Genomic DNA, 17,196 nt, shown 5'->3' on the forward strand with positions numbered 1-17,196 from the left:
CCGTGTTGTTCGATTAATACCCAGGGATTAAAGTTCTCCTCAATTTGATTCCAAATCGCGATGGATCTCCCGTCAATTTTCTACCTGCTGCATATGATTTCTAGAGGCATACTACAATCTATTTTGATATCAGTATTGGGTAGCCTACATAAACAATAATACGAGAGCATATACAAGAACAATGAATCTTACTGCCATGTATGATGTAGCAGATACGCCATGTGTAGCCTGCCTATATGTGATCAATACAAACATGAACTTGAATTCCATCATGTCTGTGTGCGGGTCACTGCGGGAACTCACAAGGCTGTTGTCACAATGTAAATAAGAACGTGCACTGAAAAGTTACAGTATGTAGTTGGTTGATTATTTGTATGACAGTCAGTAAACCCTTGCAAAAAGTATCCGTTTTATTTAATGAATTGAAAACATTCAGCATCGCCTTCCTCCCGGCATCCAGCAATAACATGTATCAGGCAAATGCGCATCGCAACATTGACTGAGTGGAATCCCTTTCTATTCACATAACTGCATTTGTGATGGAGCTTTGACAGCTACAGTAACAGTCTATTGCTCGATCCATCTCCAATATCACGATGGACCGTGCCGCGGTGGCAAAGACCCGAGGGTGGAGAGGATCTTGAATGAATTCCATCATCATATATATATGTTGTGTGTCTGTCCACTATGTTTGTTACTTTGTTATTCCCCCCCCCCTATCCATGTAAAGCGACCTTGGGTCTCTTGAAAGGCGCTATATAAAATGAAGCTATTATTATTATTGTTATTATTATTATTATCATCACATCTGTGCGGGAGCTCACAAATAGACTGTTAGTCTCAGTGAAGTTTCAACGGAGGTCATCTATTCTAACCAACAAATTGAAGTAGAAAGCATTTCGTGACCAATCTTATTTGGAAACATGACACACAAAATAATTTGCTTTTTATTTGAAACAATATCTAATCGCGTTTGGAGGTTGGTGTTTTGCGTCTGCCCCCCCGTGCCTCTTGTTCGCGTGTGAGCCCGTTATAATTACACTACTGTCGCTATTTTACAATGAACTATAATGAATTACGGGTCATACAGAAGTTGAACACTAATGCACGGAAGCTTATTTCCGCCTTGAAACTAATGCAGGACTGAGGAGTGCTTATGCGTAGTAACGATATTCTACCACTGGGCGCCAGGTACGCCTGGTCTGACCTGTGCGTAGACGTAAGCACGGAGTCAAGTTCAAATCGAAATTGATGAATCCCACTCTTTGCTTAGAAATGATCGTACGCACAGGGTAAGCACAGATCTGTGCGTAGAACACGTTGATGAATGAGGGCCCTGGGGTGTCAAACTCATTTTCACAGAGGGCCACATCAGCATTATGGTTGCCCTCAAAGGGCCAAAGACCATATACATGTTAACACTTTGGTTGCCTAAGGTTAAATTAATGATATACCATAGATTGCCAGCGCTATTTGTCTATGGAGAAAGTCCCCTTCTTTGCAGGGCTATAACTTTTTAAATTCTATTGCTACATTGCCATTATTAGGGCCCATTCAAAGTCCTATATGTATTGTTCATTGTGTAGCAACGTTAAACTTTTTCATTCACATATTCATAGTAAAGTATGGTCTAATGTATAAGTATGTTTTCATCTCTTTCTGCAGCTTTCTCCAGAACGTGATATATAGCCCCAAATGCATTATATTGATGATGAAATACAGTTTGATGGCAATCAGCGCGATATAAAAAATTCCAACTAGACGTACTTCTAGAAGTTACTACACGTCATCTGATGTTGACCGGATGGGCGAGGGGGCGTTTATAATTCCGTGGGCAGCGTTATACCAATCATCTAATGTGGGTCAAATGTTGATAATATCAGTTATTATCGAAGACGGTAACGTTACACGCTGAAACTCACCCCAGTCTCCGCGCGCCGTTGGGCGATCATCGTCGAGTAGAAATTTTATCATTATGGGATATATTATTACCCGGTCCATCTCCAGCTTGTATAATGGTATATACGTCCAAATCATGTTGTTTATCGAGTTATTGGCAATCGATCGCTATGTAGAGTGACGAGCTAGAGTCACGGGACATGTACCGAGTGGCCGGAAGCAATACGGACGTCTAGCAAAACCTCTAGTGCGCTTCCTGTTAAGCGCTTGCGCCGATCGGCCACCAGATGGCGCTCCTGAACCGCCAGAGAGCTCAGTGGGTCCTGCTGGTGAATCTCAGGCCAGCGGAGGGACATTATGAATCCGATCGCAGATTTTTGAAATATTGATATAAAGACGACGTACAGCGTCCCCCGGCAACTTTAGCATGGCCAGCAAAGACGTCTAAAGACGCCCCCTGGCAGTCAAAGTGTTAATGTAATGTAAAATAAATGTAGCTACTCATTTACATATTGTTAAACTTAAACATGTTGTTTCTGTATTTATTACTTATTCAAGTTATACATATTGCATGCATTTGCATAGATGTAAAAATATATGTTAGCTTATGTTATTTTAACAAATAATTTTAGTTTATCAGAACCCCATATTACTCTATTAATCAATGATCAAACCATTCAAGTAAATAACAAAGAAGAAGATCATCAAATACAAGCTATGACATTAAGTTTGTTCAAAACATTTTTGTCACAGTCAAAAGGGGCAGAACTAACAACTAACAACTGAGCTGCAAAGATGAGCTGTAGCAGATGTTACAAAAACAAATGGCTGCACACAACCTTGCAGAGGCCATACATCCAACTAATGGAAGATAGTTTAATTAACTTTAATTAACAGATTGCAGAATGGGTACAGTACAGTACAGCTCAAGTTTCAAGTTTCAAGTTTCTTTAATAGTTGTCATACAGAAGTACAGAATACTTTTATACAAAATGCTTCTTACTGTTACGCTCCAGAGACTGTGCAAGACAAGATAAGTATGAAATAAAATAACATAGTATAGCATGTAAATTAGAAGTAAAAAAAAAATGAGGTCACAGTGTTCAGTATAGACATATGTACAATGTTCGATGCAGAATAGACGTAACTGAGTTACCATATAATATACAATACTGTGCAGTGTACTAATACAATACTATATAGTGCAAGGCAGAAATGGGATGAGGTGCAATTTAGGGACAATTTACAGTGGGTGTACGAGTTGTAGTGCAAATCCTTTATCAATAAATATAAAGTGTGTTTGTGTGGTTTAAGTGAGTGTGTGCGTGTGGGTGTGTGTGCTGTGTGCATTTGATGGTTGTTGCATAGTGTTTATTGTTCGTTTAGCAGCCTGACCAACTATATTGGTCAAGTTTTGGGTGGGACTTGTTTGCGTCCCTACAGCTTCTTATTCAATTGAGCGAGATGCTCGGTTATGTCACACAGCCAGTTTGCATCCGACAGTTCAGACAATATTTCTTCAACCCTTTGTTACCTATTCCGCCTGGATCTTTTTTGTATTTTGGGCTGTAAAATTGTCAAAGAATGTCTGAGGAGTAAGTGCTTTTGGCTTTTTTCCTTTGTTACTTCATCAATACCTCAGATGTTCAACATACATGTATGTGTAAGAATGTGTAATAACTAAGGCTGTCAAAGTTAAAGCTTTATTAACGCATTAACCCACAATTATTTTAACGCCGCTATTTTTTAACCCAAGATTAATGTTTAAAAAAAAAATAAACATAAAAAAAAAACTTTATTTTTTTCTTTTTTTTTTCAAAGCTCTTGGGGGGCCACATCAAATGACGTAGCGGGTCACATTTAGCCCGTGGGCCATGAGTTTGACACCTATGAACTAGACCATTCCCAATGGGGTGCAATACCAACTGGAAGGCGTAGGCGGCGGTATTTGCCCTTTTGCAAGCTCAGACCCATTCCCAACGATAACATCAGGCTGGATGGATGAAAATTAATGGATATCGCTAATAAAAGAAATAACGATTAAAACCCGACTATACTCGGGTCTGGCGCTCAAGCGATGGCGAGTTAACCCAACTATCATCGTGACTGGCGCTGAAGAGGGAGGGAGGGAGGAGATACCGGTCCATACATGCGAAGAGTAGGGATGCACCGATATGAAAATTTGCCACCGATACCGATTGTTCAACTAACACAATCGGCCGATACCGATACCGATATTTGTGGCAAAATATTTTTTTTAAATATTTTTTAAATATTACATTTTTTTGTAATATTTTTTTTTTGTAATATATATATATATTTTTTTTATGAAACTACTGTATATTTGTCTTACAAATTGTGCTCACCGATATGAACATAGGCCTCTTTACTTACTTAAAAAAAGGAAACATCAAGAAATAGCACTATCTCTCTCCCAGTATGTTCTGCAGGGCTGCAGCTAGATACTAGTTCTCCCAGCATGGTCTACCTGCTGGGCTGCAGCGAGATACTATTGTCTCAACCAATGACATTTTGATTGACAGTCGATTCTGCCAATTACGTCACACACCGCTTGCACCCGCCTCTGCTGTTACCACCAATCGGCAAGCGTGTTGCATTTTTTACTCCTGCTTTTGTCCGCCATTGATTTTGACGACAGAGGTTTTCTAGAACAACAACACGGCGCGGCGCGCGTCAGACGTTTAGCTTTTAGCTCCGCAGGATGACTTAAATGAGGCATAATGATTTTACTGCAACTAATGTTATAATAAAACAAAGCCTTTCTATACATGTGTCTGATTGAAAACGTTATTAACAGATTGCAGAATGGGTAAAACTCAGGGCTCTGTGAGCAACGGAAGGAACTGAGCTAGTATGAAGGCTTGCTACGTTCGGGTAAATAATATGCTGATGTTATGAACGTGTAACACTAACTATATAATGTTAATGCCACAAAACGAATGCCTTGTTAATCATAAGTAGTAACTTTGATGCAGTAGCTTGTGTGTGTGTGTGTGGGCCGGGGGTGGCGTTGTGCTGGTAGGTCGCGAGTGAACTTTTTTTTGTCTCGACGCTACACAAATTGATGGATATTTATCGGCTACTGCCATGTTATAATAAAACAAAGCCTTTCTATACATGTGTCTGAGTGAAAACGTTATTAACAGATTGCAGAATGGGTAAAACTCAGGGCTCTGTGAGCAACGGAAGGAACTGAGCTAGTATGAACGCTTGCTACGTTCGGGTAAATAATATGCTGATGTTATGAACGTGTAACACTAACTATATAATGTTAATGCCACAAAACAAATGCCTTGTTAATCATAAGTAGTAACTTTGATGCAGTAGCTTGTGTGTGTGTGTGGGCCGGGGTGCAGGTAGGTTGCGAGTGAACTTTTTTTTGTCTTGACGCTACACAAATTGATGGATATTTATCGGCTACTGCCATCGGCACATTCGAGCTTATCGGCCGATAGGCCGATTGCAGTCAACAAGGCACTTATCGGCCGATACCGATACCCGACCGATACATCGGTGCACCCCTAGCGAAGAGTTCAAGATTTATGAACAGCTTTTCCCCCCAACTGTTAAACTCTCATTGACTGTCCCCTCACGTGCACCATGCACTTACCTGGACTTGATAACCAGAGGCTAATCTTTCCTGTGACAAAATGGCATCCAATGTAATAAAAAAAGTCAACCAACGAACTCGATTCTTGTACCGGATCTCCTCTCTGGTAAACAAGAATACCCTGAAGACTCTGGCAGGAACACTCATTCAAGGGTACTACGACTATGCTTGCACCTCATGGTACCAAAGCACCTCAAATGCACTAAAAACCAAATTACAAACATCTCAAAACAAACTAGTCAGACTACTGCTTGACCTGACTCCTAGAACCCACCTCACCCCAGCCCACTTTGACAAACTAGGATGGCTTAGAGTAGACGACAGAGTACAGCAACTTGCAATGGGCCTGGTCTACAAGATACACTACACGACCAAGGTACCCATGTACATGTCAAAATACTTCCCAAAGGTCAGTGAATACCACGATCACAACACCAGAGGGAGCTCCACAAATCATGTTAAACCCAGATTCGGCTCAAACAAGGGACTAAACACGTTTAGCAATTATGCCACATCAATGTGGAACGCCCTACCCAAAGCTGTTAAGGAATGTGAATCACTACCCACTTTCAAAAACACTCTCAAAGAACACCTACGGGAGACTGCAATTCGAAACTGGCCCCTACAAATGTCCTAACCCAGTTGTACAGTAAATGACCAAGTATGGCTTTGTCAGTATTCCAATGTACAGTGTACAGTGTCCCCCCCCCCCCCACCTCCAATGTACAGTCCCCCCCCCCCCCCCCCCCCCCCCCACCCAACCCCACCCCACCTACCCAACCTCCTCCAATGTACAGTTTCTACGTCAAATGTATATACACTCTTTTCTGGACACTTTTTGTATCACAAACAGTACTGTATTTGCAAATCTGGTACGTCATAAATGTATAGATGTAGCAGTACTGTCTATCTGTATGTCGTGTGTGTCATGTATGTTATGATGAATTGAAAATGGGGGACCCTGATGTAAACAAGACAAAAGTCTTTCTCTGGTCTGCATCCCCTTAACAATTGTATGTATTGAGCTGTACTGTACTGTACCCATTCTGCAATCTGTTAATACACTTTTCAATCAATCAATATGTGTTACATGTATGTATATATTGTACTACAGTCTGTGGAGCTCCCCTGAAATTTCGTTGTATACTTGTGTGCAATGACAATTAAAAGTCTATTCTATTCTATTCTATTCTGAATGAGTCCATTCTGCAATCTGTTAATACAATTTCCATGCATTGCTCTTGATCTGCCAATTTTTGTGCTAATTTTATGCCTGTCTTTTTATTTTATTTTTTTTACTGCTGTGAAGCACTTTGGGCTGCAATTCTTGTATGAAAGGTGCTATACAAATAAAGTTTATTATTATGATTATATGGATACATGCTGTGTACATTCTGCCTGCTCCCTGCCTCCACACTCACCGTGGTGTTGATGTGCGCGAGGAGAAGCTGAAGGAAGGCCTTCAGGTTGCCCAGGTGGCGGGCCGTGTCTCTCTGGGTGTCCAGGCTCTCGGCCTGACCCCAAGCCACCGCCTTGCCCAGCCAGAACTGCATGTCCTGGGCACCGACCAGGGGCTCTGTGGGGGGCTGGGGCTGAGACATGGGGGAGTTGTTTTGGTTTTGGACCAGGTTCAGATCAACTCACTGTAGGACCTAAAAGAGAGGGGGAAATGGAGAGAGAGAGAGAGAGAGAGAGATAGAGAGAGAGAGAGAGAGTGTGAGAAAGAGAGTGAGAAAGAGAGTGAGAAAGAGAGTGAGAGAGGCAAAGAGAAAGAGAGTGAGAGAGTGTGAGAGAGACAAAGAGAAAGAGAGTGAGTGTGAGAGAGTGTGAGAAAGAGAGGGGGAGAGAAAGAGAGTGTGAGAGATTTTTAAATAAAACAATTGACATGCATTTTATTTTTATTTTGCTACGTATGACCGGTAAGTATAAAGGAAGTTGGGTTTATCTAGACAGGTAGCCAAGTGTAGCAGGTAAGGTATAAAGGTAAGTATATTAGGTTACATTATTTTACCAATAGCAGATCAGACAACTCTTCAGCCATTGGGGTTCATAGAAAATATTTGATTGGCACCACTGCTGTACAAGTCTCTTTTTTTCACATGAAAGACACAACAACACAATAATAATAATAATACATAAGACATCACAGGACAGAATCGTATTGCAATAATGACAAGACAATAGAGATCACTCTATCAAGTTGCCCCATGGCATGAAATTATTCATTCATATTAATTCAAGTATTTGCATGTGAGTGAAAGGTACATGCATCGTTTCAAATATTGTATTGCCACCAGTGCTGTGCTTATTTACATTTATACAACTGGTTACAAATCAAACAAAGTATTTTAAACAAGTGTTTTCTCACTCAATTATCAAGTTGCCCCATGACATGAAAGGGATTCAAGTATTTGCATGAATGCAAGGTACATACATAATATTGTATTGCCTCCACTGCTGTCAGACAACTATTTACTTCTCCAAGTATTAACATAAATGACCACTCATTAGCAGATCAGACTTTTCTCTTGTAGTACTTTTACCACTGGATACTCTGCACTGTTTCACTAAATACCACCTCTGCTTGTAAATGCTGTATGGTGCAACAAGCTCTGGTAAATATACAACAGGTTATGGTCCCAGATCGACGCTAAGAAGCTACAAAGAGTTTTGTGTGAGATGAACAGTAATGTGGGATTTCACAATGGATGACAAGCTGTTTATTGACCGGCTGAGCGGACCAGAGAACTGGGCAACTGTAAGTTTCAGATGGATCACTTGCTAAAAGCTAAAGGACTATGGGGTATGCCCAAGGCTCCTCCTCTCCGCCACCCTCGCTAGGGAGTCCAGCTCCACCCCAACCACGCTACTGGCCTTCCTGACCAGCTTATCCATCCTGTGTGTGTCCCCTGCTCTGTAACTAACCAGCATTATGCATTATTATTAATTTGAGGCATATATACATATCTTCTGTATATTGCTATACAGGAATGATTGATTGATTGAAAACTTTATTAACAGATTGCAGAATGAGTACAAAACAGTACGGCTCAATACACACAATCGGGGATGCAGACCAGAGAAAGACTTTCGTCTTGTTTACATCAGGGTCCCCCATTTTCAATTCATAATGACATTTATGACATACACGACAACATACAGATATATATCATGACATTTATGACATGATATACATGACATAGATATACAGTACTGTTACATTTGTGACATACAAGATATGCAAATATACAGTAGTGTTAAATAGAGATCCTAACATAAAATATATACATATGAGGGGGAGGAAACTGTACATTATTTCGGAGGGGGTGGGTGGGTGGGTGCGAGGGGGGGTTTAGACATTTACGGGGGCCAGGTGCTCTTTGTCTTTCTTTGAGAGCGGTTTTGAAGGTGGGATACAAATTTGTTTACGGCTGTGGGTAGGGCGTTCCACATTGATGTGGCATAATTGTGAAACATGTTTAGTCCCTTGTTTGAGCCGAATCTGGGTTGAACATGAAAGCAGTGAGGTAAGTTTGTCTTCTTGAAGTTGTTCTGAATCTGCAGTGCACCCAGCTTCTCAGTCTGTCGTCGTTGCACTTCCAAATTGCAATCAGCGCTGGAGTTGTCAAGGGTTGCTTTTGAAGCAGTCAAAATGAGCTCCTTGGCTACACCTACAATGGTTGTCAATCATTTCGACATCAGCTGTGACCGGTTCAGAAGAACCCACATTGAACTTGAGAGGTTATGTATCCTTTATTCCTTCCGCGCCGGCAAATTATAGTCCCCTGTGTAACTACTGTAACCAGAGTGCTACGGACTGGTTTAAATTTGCATCAGCTTGCGACAATATGGGCAGGGGCACAATGGGGGCACATACATTTAGTCATTTAGGGCAGGGGCACAATGGGGGCACATACATTTAGTCATTTAGATGACGCTTTTATCCAAAGTGACAAGTCATCAGGAAGGGCACAACTCTATCAGCTGAGTAAAAATGTTCATCAAAGTGTTGAGTGCTACAGTGTAGGTTAGTATATTAGGACAAGTGCATGATGACAGTAAGGTTAGTTAGGGTTATATTTTTTTATTAAAAAATAATAATTATAAAAGAAATAATGGGGTGGCACCTCAGGGGCACCTGAGATTTCAGGGGGGGCACGTGCCCCTGGTGCCCCAGTGGTAAAATCGCCACTGTGAGCAACCCAAGAAGGGTCCAGTCAGTCCAGTTTTGTCCTTTTTGATACTCAGCGCATGAAACAGATCCCCCTCATCAGGACCCTCCGTTCCACTGAAATAGTCCTGCAACAGGTCTTGTCCCCCGATGCTCCGCGCTTCAGTCCAATCGTTCAAACAGTCTCTGTTGTGACAGGCTGTCCTCAGCCCCAGTAAAGAAGCCACTTCCTCTGTGTGGTGAATATCTGGCCCGGCTACATCCACTACATTTTTCAGTTTCACTGTCCCAACTGAGTGCAGACGCTGTCAAAGCCCAGGTCTACTACCTTCCTGAATGTCCAGCCGTGCTCCATACATCAGAGGCTCCTCCATACAGTTAGTTAAAAACATAGACGTTAAGGGTTCAATATTGAGCGTGGAAAACTTGATATCACTCATAATCTCCAAAAGGAGTGCACAACAGATACAAAAACACAGGATCCGTCCTAAAATACTTGGATTCTGTTTACCCTTCATTATCCGTTTTATTGAGCTTTTGTATAATTTTCCAATCTCCTTATCTTCAAAAAAATCTCCAACTTTGACATTCTTCATGTTTTTTGTTGTGTGCAGGAACTTCTGTATCTGCCTGACTGCATAAAGTTTTTTCTGTTGTGAATCAGACACTTGAGAATCATTGGGAAACTCATTTTCCTCAGAACTTGTGCCCGCCTCATCCTCGCCCATGCTGGACTGAGAGAAAACTGTGCCTTCTACATCCTCTTGACTCTCTTTGACCAAACGTGTCACTCCTTCTTTATCCTGAGAGCCACTGTTGCCACTTTCTTTTTCCTTTTCAAATAAAACAAGTAAATTTCCCCCCACCCCTCCATCACTACTTCCCACCACGTCATCCACTGTCTGACTGTTTCCATTGTCTACCACATTCGGCTTTTTCCCCATTACTTCACTGTCACTTGTCATCTTTTCCTTATCTCTTTTCTTTCTCTGACGCGGTGTTGGGGGGAGGCCCTGTCCACACGAGAGTTTGGATTTAATATGACCGAAGTTTGAAAAAATAAAACTCCGTCCACACGGTGAACACAGGTGGACAACCGTGTATAACTGCGTACTCACAGGCAGAGCTGGAACCCAGCAACCGATACATTCAGTACAATGTAATACAATGCCAAAGCAGTAGGCGGCGATGTTGTTCAGACATGAAGGCCATTTCAACCAATCAGAAAAGACTGAACGCTCACTAAACTTCCCGTTGGGTCGCGATCTGCCATTAATTTACTGAAGAAGAAGAAGAAGTAAACTTCCCGTTTAGAAGCACAGCTGGACCCTATTGATCATTTTGCCAACGGAACATATATTTTCAGCAAAGAAAGAAACTGCAATAAACAAACGGATACATTCACTGTGTTCTGCCTCTCATTTTGTTGATGAAACAAAACCATCAGCAACACAATTTACCACCAAGAGCGGATAGTTTAGTCTCACAAAAAAGATCTCCGGTGTTGTTAGCTACACATGCTAATGTCAATGGCATTCTCTATGTATAGTATATAGCTTAAATGCTAACGTAATAATGTAACGTAGTAATGTTAACGCTAGTATAATGAATGGATGCAAACGTTATTTAACACATTGCAGAATGGGTACAATACAATACGGCTCAATACAAACAATTGTTATGGGGATGCAGTCTGGACTGGGTTCCTTATAACAATAACTTGACAACACATGAGTTTAGTTTAGCTGCAGCTACATGTTTACTCTGAGCGTCAACAGACATCAGTCGATCACAACACTCTTCAACACAGACGATACGTTTTGAACAAAAGTTTGTTAACTAAATAGATAGATAAAGAAATCGAAAAACTCACTTTACTTTCACGCACCTCCAATCTCGCTTTCAGCATGCACTGAGAGAGAGAGAGAGAGAGAGAGAGTGTGAGAGAGATTTTGATTTTATAAAAAACTTTATTTTTTACTAAAACTACAAATGATGCAACAAACCGTTCAAAATTAAAATACTCTACAACTCAACAAAAAACAAAACAAAAAACAAAACAAACAAACAAAACAAACACAAAAAAACAAAACAAAACAAAAAAATCAATTAGGGACAACGATGCTGAAACTGAACCAAATTGTCATTTGAAATTTCCCCCATGGAAAAAAAAAACTCTAAATGATCTAAAGTTCTGGGTGCATCAGCGAGAGAGACACCGGAGAGGCACTGTAGAAACCGTAGTCCTGAGAAGAGCGTCTCTAGCTTCACCTTTCCCCGTGTAGTACAACACATCAGGCCTTTTGGGTCCGACAGACTCCAGTCAAAGCCTATCCCGTGGATAAACAGGGCCGCCTCGTCAGCTGACCTTCCTCCTTCAGCCTTATCATGTATGCTCCTACCGTCCACCAGTTGTATATCACATGGCATCGATGATGTCAGGGGCCGAAAACAGAGCAGGGGGACCGAGATGCACTCTGGACCGACATCCTCATTAGACAGTTTGTTACCCTCGCCACCCCGTCCGAGGCCGCCTTTACCTTCCTGGTTCAGATGCCCCTCCAACATCACCTCCCACTCCCCCGTGCGGAGACTGGCAGCCCCCAGTGACTTCCCATCGAGCAGACTGATTCGAGAGCTCAAAGCCCTGATGAAACCCATTCCGAACATAGGGTAGAAATTAACCAGCAAAGTCCGCTTTACCATCATCCTCCGAGGCTGAATCTGGAAACCGTTTATTCCGGCGTAGAACGTGTTGAGCCCCACAGTCATACCTTCCAACCCTTGAACAAGGTAACGGTGCCGGTAACATAAAAAGACGGCAGAGACAACATCCCCCATGACGACTCTGATGAAAGGTTTGCTGAAGGAGTATGGCGTGGCCTTCCCATCGGGCATGAAAACGATACGCTCCGCTCCTGTCTCTGAATCCTCCACTATCCCAGTCTTTACAAAAATCCACAAATGTATACGAGTACATGAGATGATCAAAAAATGTCTCAGCCTCCTGGCCCCGGTAGCGGGACACCTTGAAATGTCCAGCTCTAATTGACAACACACCAGTCCCGTCAATAAAAAAAACTCTCATTTATAAATAAAAAGGTAAAACAAAAAAACAACAAAACTACACTGATTCCACTCCGTCCTCCACCGTACTACTGCCCCGCAGTACCTTCTGCATAATCATACTCATCCTGTATAACTCTGTGTCAACAAAACGACCATCTCCTTGAAACCTCATATTTTTCCTTGCTGCCAAAATAAACAACTCCTTATCTGGAAAGTATTTTGCTACCTCTACCCCCTTCCTGTTCTTTGTCATCCGTAAAAACAGTTTCATTGCCTCCAATGAATAGTAGGGATGTCCGATATTATCGGCTGACCGATATTATCGGCCGATATCGGCAGTAAAATGTGATATCGGAAAATATCGGTATCGGTTTAAAAACAAAAAAAAACAATAACAATATTTGTTATATATATATCCAGTGAAATTATTAGTTACCTGAAATTATTCAGTTTTTTGGACGGGGAAACCCTGCATATATCGGTATCGGTTGATATCGGTTGATATCGGTATCGGAAATTAAGAGTTGGACAATATCAGAATATCGGTATCGGTAAAAAAGCCAATATCGAGCATCCCTAATGAATAGCTATCTTTATCTGAAGTTGTAGATGCATCGCTCTCATATTCCTCATCCTCATCAGCGCCCATCTCCGACCATGTACTCCCTTGTGTACTCTGTGTACTGCTGAGTTCTTCCGTCACACCTGTCTTCTTAGCTTGAGAGCTTGACAACCCAACTACTTCAATCTTCCTCTTCTGCCTAACAACCTTCATCCCGTCGTCCCCCTCTTCCATGTCAATATCCTCTACTTCCTCCACCCTGACCCCCTCACCTGAGTCCTCTGACCCTGTTCCCTCAACAGCTACAGCCACCCCAGGTACACTCCCCTCTTCTGTAATCCTTCCTACCACGACCCCCCCCCCTCATTTTCATCCCATTCAACTGTCCCTTGTATTACAACAGGTCCACTTGCCACCTCTGTAATCCTTTCCACCACGACCCCCCCCCCCCCACATTCTCATCCCCATCACCTGTCCCTTGTATTTCAACAGTTCCACTCTTCACCTGGCTATTTAACGTGTCCCAGCTGACACAAGCTCCTTCTACCACCCCCCCCCCCCACATTTCCATCCCCACCATTCTATCCTCGTACTGCATCCCCAGCCGTACCTACTCCTTCCATCTCCTTATCACTTCCATCTGGTACAATAACCTTCTCAGAAATCTCCCCACCACCCTCAACCCCTTGATTCACACCCCAAGCTACTCTTCCTTTCTTCATTGCACTCTTCCCATCATTTGCCCCCCTGCTTGGTCCCTCCCCAGGGCACGCATGTCTTTGATGCCCCTCCCTTCCACAACCAAAACATTGCATGTTTTGTGTCATCGCATAAATAATATACTCAAACCCGTCTATTATTACTTTAAAATTAAGATCCAACTCGTCATCACGTTTGTTCATTATAATGAACGTCTGCCTTCTGTGAGAAACCACATGCTGTAATTCAGGTGCTTTAAACCCCGAAGACATCTTCTTTAAGGGAGATACAATTTTCCCAAACCTGGCGAGTTCCCTTAATATAAGATCGTCGCCCACCAACGGGGGCACATTTGCCAACGTCACCTTTTTTGCCGGTGTTGTGAGCGGCATCACAGACACAAACGTATCATTTATGACAAACCCGTCCGTTATCAGTTGATTTACTTTAATCAAATCATCCACAAAGAAAACGACCCCCCGTTCATCCTTGCCGCAGACTTAACGGCCGGAGCCCCCACCACCCCCGCAACAGCGAGACTGCATTCCTCCACCGAACACGGAAATGCCGGCGCGACTTTAAAACCATGTCTCCTGGTCAGCTTTGCGAAGTCCATGTCACCGTGACAGCAGACAGCTGCCCAAGCGAACACTGACAACGCTACCAGCCCACCATCAACACACAACCAGTCAAATAAACCACAGTCTAATTCACAATTTGACAAACAACATAAAGATAGAAAAGTTTAGAATAACTCACGCGTACCGCAAACTCTCAGCACCACACTCAAACCACCCCGCCCCACCATACACACGCATGCGCACAGAGAGAGAGAGAGAGAGAGAGAGAGAGAGAGAGAGAGAGAGAGAGAGAGAAAGAGAGAGAGTGAGAGAGAGTGTGAGAAAGAGAGTGAGAGAGAGACAAAGAGAAAGAGAGAGTGAGAGAGTGTGAGAGAGAGTGTGAGAAAAAGAGAGAGTGTGAGAAAGAGAGAGAGAGAGAGAAAGCGAGTGTGAGAGAGAATGAGAGCGAGTGTGAGAAAGAGAGTGAGACAAAGAGAAAGAGAGAGTGAGAGTGTGAGAGAGAGTGTGAGAAAGAGAGAGTGAGAGGGAGAGACAAAGAGAAAGAGTGAGAGTGTGAGAGAGAGTGTGTGAGAGTGAGAGAGACAGAGAGAAAGAGTGAGAGACAGAGAGAAAGAGAGAGAGATGAGAGAGAGAGTGTGAGAAAGAGAGTGAGAGAGACAAAGAGAAAGAGAGAGTGAGAGAGTGTGAGAGTTTTATTTTTTCAAACTTCGGTCATATTAAATCCAAACTCTCGTGTGGACAGGCCCTGTCCACACGAGAGTTTGGATTTAATATGACCGAAGTTTGAAAAAATAAAACTCCGTCCACACGGTGAACACAGGTGGACAACCGTGTATAACTGCGTACTCACGGGCAGAGCTGGAACCCAGCAACCGATACATTTAGTACAATGTAATACAATGTCAAAGCAGTAGGCGGCGATGTTGTTCAGACATGAAGGCCATTTCAACCAATCAGAAAAGACTGAACGCTCACTAAACTTCCTGTTGGGTCGCGATCTGCCATTAATTAACTGAAGAAAAAGAAGTAACGTTACCGATATGAAATGGATGTAAACGTTATTTAACAGATTGCAGAATGGGTACAATACAATACGGCTCAATACAAACAATTGTTAAGGGGATGCAGTCTGGACTGGGTTCCTTATAAGTTATAACAATAACTTGACAACACATGAGTTTAGTTTAGCTGCAGCTACATGTTTACTCTGAGCGTCAACAGACATCAGTCGATCACAACACTCTTCAACACAGACGATACGTTTTGAACAAAAGTTTGTTACAATCATTTTCATATAACGCTACTTGGGACAGCTCTGCTGTAAACACTGGTGTAGTTGGCTCTGCTCTAATCTCTCTACCCCGCGGTCTGCCGTGAACATGGGGAATAATTGCGACAGCTCTGCTGTAAACACTGGGAATAACCTCGGTTGCTATGCCCACACGCAACTGCAAAACCGCACAACTCCACCCTGGCCACCGGTTTCAAAAGACCGCGGTTGCAGTGTAGCAAATCCCCGGTTGTGTGTGGCCGAACAGTGCAACTGCGCACATACAATCACGGTTACATTAAACCCAGCGTTCGTGTGGACGGGGCCTGAGAAAGAGAGAAAGAGAGAGTGTGAGAAAGAGAGAGAGAGAGAGAAAGAGTGTGAGAGAGAGAGAAACAGAGCGCACTATCACCTCCCCGCTCCTCACCTTCCACCAGAGGGTATAGAGGGGAACGGGTGCAGATTAGGGCAAAGTGGGTTGAGCCGGGGCAATTAAGTCCCTGCCACCACAACACCCCCAGGTGAACAGCCCCACCAGGGACCCAGCGCACGCGCACACGCACACGCACACACACACACACACACACACACACAGCTGGGAAATAAACAGTGCATTCTTCACCTTTTATGATGATGGGGAGAGAAAGTGTGTGGGGGGGCAGCTCCCAGGACTGCGAGGATGTGTTTGTGTGGCTGTGTGTGTGATGTGTGTGTGTGTTGTTTCTCAGCCATAATGACAGGTTTGTGATGGGGACACACCACTGGGCTGAGTTTTATGATCACCTCGTTACTCTAGACTCGTCTAATGTCTTGCCATCATCTCTGCTGGAAAGCCCCTATGGCTCCGTGTATAAATACTGCATTTATTATTTTTATTTTTAAACTTTTTAGGAATGGGGGGGGGGGCGACCAAATTAGGACCAAACGCCTCTTGTTGACTTGTGATGGGAGCTCCAGGTTCCCAGAGGTGGAACATTGCTGCCTCACACGCTCTCTCTCTCTCTCTCTCTCTCCCTTCTCACACAAACACATGCAAATGCGCGCAAACACGTCCCCACAAACGACACCGTACACCCGGACCGGGCTGTGCTCCGACACCGCTTTCTCACATTATGCCTGCGCACACACGCACACGCTCACACACACAGACACAGACACACACAGCAGAACTCACATTTTGGAGTAGGCATGAGATGTGACGGGTCAAATATTATCTTTGAAGATTACTTTCTAAGCTAAGCTTGGGTACTTTGGCTGAGGCGCCGTTTGCCGTTCCAATTAGCAGATTGTTGACGTTATTTCAGAATAATCACA

At 43.0% G+C, this 17,196-nt stretch overlaps 1 protein-coding gene across 1 annotated transcript in view; it reads right to left on the reverse strand.

Moving 5' to 3' along the window:
- The window catches only part of LOC311235699 (Fanconi anemia group C protein-like), a gene marked incomplete at its 3' end in the record, with an annotated part of 117,949 nt that overhangs the window by 78,914 nt on the left and 21,839 nt on the right, over positions 1-17,196 (reverse strand). The window contains exon 2 of the mRNA XM_084323166.1: positions 6,952-7,182. Coding sequence (XP_084179292.1) covers positions 6,952-7,131 — 180 coding nt within the window. The 5' untranslated portion in view covers positions 7,132-7,182. The remainder of the gene's footprint in view (positions 1-6,951; positions 7,183-17,196) is intronic.

The sequence above is a fragment of the Notolepis coatsorum genome, assembly GCF_963971535.1.
Source record: "Notolepis coatsorum genome assembly, chromosome: 10".
In the NCBI taxonomy this organism is placed as follows: domain Eukaryota; kingdom Metazoa; phylum Chordata; class Actinopteri; order Aulopiformes; family Paralepididae; genus Notolepis; species Notolepis coatsorum.